General features: G+C 35.9%; 1 protein-coding gene across 1 annotated transcript; it reads left to right on the top strand.

The window, feature by feature from the left end:
- Positions 1-448: 448 nt before the first annotated feature.
- On the top strand, positions 449-1,390 carry LOC123248771 (olfactory receptor 6C74). Its single transcript, XM_044677634.1, has one exon. The coding sequence runs from the start codon at positions 452-454 to the stop codon at positions 1,388-1,390; it is 939 nt and encodes a 312-aa protein (XP_044533569.1). The 5' UTR covers positions 449-451.
- Positions 1,391-8,139: the final 6,749 nt, after the last annotated feature.

Genomic DNA, 8,139 nt, shown 5'->3' with positions numbered 1-8,139 from the left:
TGAAGAGAAGAAATAGAAAGATCTAAATGCTTGAATCACTAGATGGTGAGAAGTTGCTGAAATTAAATATTCACAGTAGCTGAAGAGGCATAAACTGGAATATTAGATACATTTTTCCAAATACCAGAATATTTTAAGAATGATAAAGATGCGAGTGAAACAGTTTGCATCCCAGATTTGGAAGAGTTGAAAAGAAAAAAAAATTAAATCAGTTTCAAGGGCCATATCTGTCCATTACATTGACCTTATTTAGTTGTATGCTGTCCCTTTATTTAGCAGACATTTTGCTATTAAAATTATGTAGATTTATTTACAAGAGAGAGTTATGTAGATTCGTTTCCCGGAACTAGTGCTACTGATGGAGTGTGAAGAGGGAACAAAAAATTGCAAATTTATTTCTTTAGACACTCTTGTCTTCATTTTAAAAATTTCACTTGCACAGAAACCTGCGATGAAAAATCATACAACAGTGACAACTTTCATCCTTCTAGGACTGACTGATGACCCAGATTTGCAAGTTGTGGTTTTCTTCCTTCTGTTTTTTACCTATGTGTTGAGTGTCACTGGGAATTTGATCATCATCAGCCTCACACTTCTGGATTCACATCTGAAAACACCCATGTATTATTTTCTCCGGAATTTTTCGTTTTTAGAAATCTCTTTTACATCTGTCTGTATCCCTAGATTTCTAGTCAGCATGACAACTGGTGACAAGACAATTTCATACAATAGCTGTGCGGCCCAACTGTTTTTTACTATTTTCCTTGGAGCAACTGAATTTTTCCTTCTGGCCGCCATGTCTTATGACCGCTATGTCGCCATCTGCAAACCACTCCACTACACAACTATCATGAGTACCAGAGTCTGCACTTTGCTTGTCCTTTCTTCCTGGCTAGCTGGATTCCTTATTATTTTTCCACCAGTCATCATGGGTCTGCAGCTGGATTTCTGTGCTGCTAATATGATAGATCATTTCTTCTGTGATGTATCACCTCTTCTGCAGCTTTCTTGTACAGATACAAAGTTATTAGAACTATTGACATTAGTTTTAGCTACTTTAACACTGCTGGTCACACTTGTTTTAGTGATTCTCTCCTACATGAATATTATCAGGACGATTCTGAGAATCCCCTCCCCACAACAGAGAAAAAAAGCCTTTTCCACTTGCTCTTCCCATATGGTGGTGGTCTCCATCTCTTATGGTAGCTGTATCTTCATGTATGTCAAACCTTCGGCAAAGGAAAGAGTGGCTTTAAACAAAGGGGTGGCTGTGCTCACTACTTCAGTAGCTCCCATGTTGAATCCTTTCATTTATACCCTGAGGAACAAGCAAGTAAAAGAAGCCCTTAAGAATATGGCCAAAAAGATTGAAGTTTTCTCAATCAAATAAGATATCTCAATGAATGATGGAAGCTAAATAGCAGAGAGAAAAACAGAAGCCTTCATCTCCTTATTCAGAGGACCATTTCCTAACTCAGCTGCCTAAATCTATTCCTTCATACCGTTCCGCATATATCTGAACCCAAGTCTTGTCTATTCTATACGTAAACGTCTCCTCATTTTGTCTAATCAATCTTCCTCTAAGCTTTATCTAATATATTTTCCTTGGGAAAGACTTTTTTGCCTGAGAACAAAGTCAAAGTTAATTTTTTCCTACTTTTTCTCCTTATATAAGCTTCTAAACCACAACTATTTTATCTGAATATATATTCCATATAGATGTCAATTAGGTGTTGCTTAGGATTTCACTAATTAATAAAGTCAGGATCAACCATTTTTCTCAGCTCAAAATCCAATTGACTCTTTGCCCATCTGTTTGGTCACATGCTTTTGGATAGAATAAATTTTCTATCAAACAGAGATGGGATCTGCTCTCTGAAAAAAGGTGAAGGTATTGTAGTGAAGTTTAACCATCCACATGCCTGTACCAACACACTTGTAAAAGAATAAGGACAACCCACAAAAGGAAAATTGCTTCTGGATTAAAGGTACTTTTGACTTATATGCTGAGCTAATTCCTTTTATATGGAGAAAATTGTAATCATTTAGATTCAGGGGTTCTTAACCTAAGGCCTATGAACTCATTTTATTTATCCTTACACCTTGTGTACCAGCATCTTTTGCAAATAACAAATAGGTATGAAAATGTTATAATTAGATAAGATTTTCTACATTAAATATGTATGTATATATATGCATATATATAATTTTTAACTCAATGAAAATATGGCCATGGAGAGGATAATGAAGAATAATTTGAAAGCCATGGGATTTCATGGTCCTTAGGGTGCAGTAGTTATTATGTTAATGCTTTTTCTTCAGTTATTTTGACTGATAAAATCCCATCAATTTGTTAAATTGATATTGAGACATTTGAGAGTGTCAAAGATTTTGGTGGCAAGAACTTTCTTTTCTGGCTTTCCAGTTGCTGTGACTATAGCAAGTTCAGCAATAGTTGCCAGGCAGAATATCCATAGGAGTTGTTTTTCAGGATAATGACTGAGGAGCACTGGGATGGAAGCTTTGGGTTTAGGGTGCTGAGTCCTGGCATGCTTCCATGACCATCTTGAAGGAGATGATGGTCAAAATGGAGGCAGAGGTTTTTTTTTTACCTGGCACATGCCACCTCCTCTCTGTTCCTCAGGTTGCCTTGCTGCATCAGATATAAATATCAAAAGTATAGATGATGAGGAGATATAATATTCAATGACAATTTTTCCAATGACAATTTTTGATCTTGGAAAATAAGAAATGATAAAATTGTCTACAAATATTCCCTGAGGAAATGTAAGTTGATTGGTATAAAGAGACCAAATAACACCACCCCCCCAAAGCTTCAACCAATAAATATAAACTTCTTGTTAAAGGGAGAGACTGGCAATGAAGGACAATGTTGGTTTATAATTCATGTTATTTTTTAAATCTTATAGTGGAAGATGAGCAGTATTACTTCATAGATGAGTGAGAAGCAATAGAATGAAGAAAATGTTTACAGAGAGCTTGACAAGAAACTGAAGCCATAATACCCCCAGGGGCATTTAACTATAAAACTAAAAAGAGGACAATGTGCAAATAAAAATCAGAAAAGATTTCTAGGGACTGCTCAGTGGGTAGCTCAGTGGATTGGGAGGCAGGCCTAGAGGTGGGAGGTCCTAGGTTCAAATCTAGCCTCAGATATGTCCTAGCTGTGTGACCCTGGGCAAGTCACTTAACCCCATTGCCTGGCTCTTACCATTCTTCTGGTATTAAATCAATACATAGTCAATACATAGTACTGATTTTAAGGTGGAAGGTAAGATTAAAAAAAAAGGAAAGAAAAGATTTCTAAAAGAAATATTTTTCTCCATCAAGGATATTGGACACAATGTATTTAGACTTAACGTCCCTGATGTACTGCATGAAGAAACAGAAGTGCCACTAAAAGATGGGAAGAACAGATGACAATACAGTGGAAGTCTATGAGATAGGAAAAAATGAAAATAAAATGCTAAGGATGCACAGGGATTAGTTCTCAAGATACCTTAAAGAGGGATGATATACAACTCTGGAGATGGGTAATATAGATTTTCCTTCCTTCCTTCCTTCCTTCCTTCCTTCCTTCCTTCCTTCCTCTCCAAAAAGACCAATAGAGAAAAAAGTAACTGATGTACCTGTCAACTTTTCCATCTTTACAAATTCCTTATGAAAAGAGTTACACTGAGGGTATGAAAAGGGAATAAGCAGGCTTTCATAATTGTTATACTTTAGCAAACAATATCTTTAAAATTCTATAATTACCTGACAGATATAGAGAACATAAGATCTAATAATTATGTTTATCTTTTATTGTCAATAAAATATGTACTTAAAAATATCTCTGGGTAGAACAAAGGTTCTACCTTGAAAGTTCTTCTCAAGCAAGGTCTCTTGCACATATATAATAAAATCATACAGTACACTGTAAAAGAAGTTACTACAACAATTTATTTATTTCATTACCTTCTGATTATTAATATGAAGTGAGACATGAACGTGTGGATACCAAAGATATTTGTTATTTTCATAGAAGATGCCCATTGGGGTATCCTAGGTAAAAAGAGTTTCCCAATAGACAGGGAGGCATTCCAGATGCTTATATTTCTAAATGGTATTAGTTCAATTGCATTGAGCTTTCCTGGAATACTGCAGAGCCTCCCAAGCAAGACTGATAATTATTCAAAAGACTAACTATTGACTCAGAAAATGTGAGATCATTGGTCAGATCGTGATAGCACTTTGAAGAACTGCCACACTAGTGCAAATATCTGGAATAAATATAGTAGGTAGACTATGAATTGAGCCCAGAATTTAGTTGAAAGCATAGAAAAGACTGAGTTATCTTTAAGATCTTGTGCTATTAATGACCTTTACATCTCCCTGAAACAACATCTTTTTTATTTTTCTGGTGATGCTGTGAGTCATGGAACACCATTCTCCAAAGGATGAGAATGGCAGGTTACCCAATGGCAATAGAGGGCATGCACAGTAGGTTTAACCAAGTTATAGTATATTACACATGAAGGAATATTCTGAGAGAGATGTAAGAAATATAAGATATTGCCTTGTCATAGAGTAGCCTATTTACTTCATTGGTATCCATTTCATGTCAAGAGATCCAAAAGATTTCTCTTCACTCTACCCCTTTTATGGAGGATTTACATGAGGTTACGTGAGTCTCATTCGGGAGAAAGTGTGGCAAAGTTGATAGATGACTTTAGAGCCAGGAAGAATGGTCTCCAGATTTGCCTTGACATACTGTGTTATTTAGACAAATCACTTAATCTGTCAGTGTAACCAGCATCTTTCTAAGCCTCTGAGTTTTAAAAAAGGCACCAACCCGTATTGGTAGAGAGAATTTCTTCATCTGAAAGTTCCCTTTAATCACTGAAATCATTGGTTAAATCCATGTCGCTTTGCTTACCCTTTGGGAGATTTATGGAATAAAAAGGGTGGCCGGGTTTTGATCTGCAATATTGGAAGTATTCCTACATGGATGAGATCACATATTCATTGAAGTATCAAAGTATATGATATTAAATAAATATGGAACTAATTTGGTAAGATAGTTAAAAGGAGAGTAGCTAAGTGATACAATGGATAAAGAGCTGCACTTGGAGTCAGGAGCACTGGAGTTCAGATCCTACTACTTGTTAATTTTGTTGCCTTGGATAAGTCATTCAATTTTTTGTACCTCAGTTTCCTTCACTACAAAATAGCGATAATAATAGCACTTACTGTCCACAGTTATAAGGATCAAATGAGATAACATATGCCAAATAGTTAGCAAACTTTAAAGAGCTATATAAATTCTAGCTATTATTGTTATTTTTTATTTTTATTATCATCAGATGACTTAGTATTAGTAGTACTTCTGGGATGCAAGGCAACTGGATAAAAATCTCATAAGAAGCAGAGAGGAAGGACAAGCACACACTTCCCTTCATTGATATGAGATGGTGACTGGGCATCAAATGAAAAGAAGGAATGTGGGAGGAATGTTATTTCATGTTTACCAGGAGTTAGCAATATTCTAGAAGACTGTTAGCTTTAGAAAGGAGCAATTTTGAGATTCAAAACAAAACAAAACAAATACATTTCAGACATTTCATATTGTGACACAAAACAGTAGTCTCATTCCCCTAGAATTCACATGACCCAAAGAATCTTTAACAGTGTTCCACTTGAATTCATGTCAAGTCCCTTGGGCAACATGACAGATAGTAACCAGATGAAGTCAGTCATGTTTAATTTGGTGTTTTTCAAAGTAAAGTTCCTAGGGATCCCTGACAGTTTTACAGAGGGTTCATAAGATCAAAACTCTTTTCATAATAATTCTAAAATGTTTTAATTCTTAGTATGGTAAATGTCCACAAATATAATCCACAACAATGAAATTTCTTTAGGGAATCCTTCATAATTTTTAAGGGTAAAAGGAGTTATGAAACCCCAAATTTGGAAAACCTTTGAATTAATTCATAATATCATATATCTGGTCTGACTCAACATACCAATTACTCACATTTAGATCATGCATTAAAAATTGTAAACATATTATCTCAATAAGCCTTTAAATAGGTCACACAAACATTATCTCCATTCTACAGATGAGAAAACTGAAGCTCAAAGAGTTGAAGTAAGTTATTTCATCTCAATATCATTCATTTCTGAAGAGTACCAGTGATATCATGGGGTCTTGATTTTTTTATAAATTGGATTTAAGCGAGGAAGAGTTGTACAGGATTGTCAGCCTCACTCTCTTCTAGAATCCAGTAATAAAACTGAAGACAAGACAACTGGCAAAGGCACAGGATGCAGTGGATGACCTTGACATCTGTCTGACTAAACTTTAAACCACTTCATAGCACCTGCTTGGGCCCCCTTCATGGCTGTTGAAGCAAATTGTTCTCCTCTGCCCATACATGATTAGAGTAGACATCCCACTAACTCACCAATGGATTTGAGGCCTGTTTATTTTCCTCAACCTGGTTCAGCCCATCTGCTGAGATAATTTGTGCATTGTGCATACTACAGCTTCTTGGAGCCACAGGTAAAAGTTGGGTGAAAGATGGTGTATCAAGATCTTTATGAGGGGAAGCTCAGTTTCTCAGTGGATTAAGAGCCAGTCCTAGCGATGGGAAGTCTTGGGGTTCAAATTTGGCCTCAGATACTTCCTAGCTGTATGAACCTGGGCAAATCACTTAATCTCCATTGCTCGACTCTTACCACTTCTCTGCCTTGGAACACAGTATTGATTCTAAGCCATAAGGTGAGAGTTAAAAAAAATAGACTTTTATGGATCCTCATTAACATCAATGGACCAATTAGCCCTACTAAATTTGTATCATGAGCAAGATTTTAAAAAGTATTAAATAGCATAGGATGAAATGCACTCCCTGGGACAGGTTAGTAAGAACTCCCTTTAGTTTCTCAGCCAGACAATTCAACCAGTTCCTAATCCACCTAATTTGCATCATTCTCATTGATGAGGTTTTGCAAACATGTTTATTTTATGAATTGATGTTGGCCTTGGCTACAGCTACTCTATAAGTATGCTGCAACTCCACCAAATTGGGAAGTCAGCAAAATTGCTTGAGGATAAAGCAAAGATTTGAGAGGAGGAGACAGAAAAACTCAAACTTTGATGAGGGCCACACTGGAACAAACACAGACACATGCTTATATGTATGTATATGTTATATATATATGTATATATATATACATTTATGTGTATATGCATACATCTTGATAGATGCACATGCAAGTATAGATTCATACACATGCATATGGATGTGTTTATACACACACATGCACATAAATGGATAGGTGAGAAATTTTGAGCAACATTATAAAGTATGAAGAGTCTGTCTTCAGAAGCTTCAGGCTCTCTGATACATATCTCTTCCCTTATTTCTATAATTCAATTTCATTGCCCAGCCTCACAGACATCCATTTAATACCTTCCCTACTTCTAACCCCACCATCAAACTGTTCACAGGCACTTTATTCATATCCCCCAGAATTAGTGCTCTTTCCATTGCTGTACGGTAGATCAAGTGCTAGACTTGAAGTCAGGATGATCAGAGCTCAATCTCAGCCTCAGATACTTACCATTTGTGTGACCCTAGACAAGTCACATAATTTCTGTTAGCCTCAGGTTTTCCACCTCTAAAAAGGAGATGATAATAACAGCACCTATCTCTCATGGTTGTGATGCAGATCAAATGAAGTAATAATTGTAAAGTACTAACTCTTATAATTTGTATTGTATAGTATTACCAATAATTGTGTCCTATGTGGACAGACTGTTGATTTGACTGTTGAGAAAGATGGATGGCTTCTCAGAGCAGTCCCAAGAGTTCTGGCTCAGGCCAGTATATAAAAATATTTTTTTTATTATAGGTAAAAAACTAAAGGAAGGGATAGTAAAAGGAAACAGAAAGGAAATTCTTATAATATATAGGTCCCTAAACTAATAAATCTTATTCTAACCACCCCACCAAATCTGATCTGCAAGGATCACCTTCTCCCTTAACAGAGTTGATGCTATCCTCTCTTCCTAATTTATCTAAAACCTCAAAGTACTTATCTAACTAACCTATCCTGAATTACAAAATTATGAAC

The sequence above is a fragment of the Gracilinanus agilis genome, chromosome 5, assembly GCF_016433145.1.
Source record: "Gracilinanus agilis isolate LMUSP501 chromosome 5, AgileGrace, whole genome shotgun sequence".
Classification (NCBI taxonomy): Eukaryota; Metazoa; Chordata; class Mammalia; order Didelphimorphia; family Didelphidae; genus Gracilinanus; species Gracilinanus agilis.
Note: the sequence above shows the minus strand (reverse complement) of the source record. Positions and strands in the feature narration are given on the sequence as shown.

What these genes read in the sequence shown, in the direction of transcription:
- LOC123248771 (XM_044677634.1), top strand. Translation starts at nt 452, where the DNA reads ATGAAAAATCATACAACAGTGACAACTTTCATCCTTCTAGGACTGACT.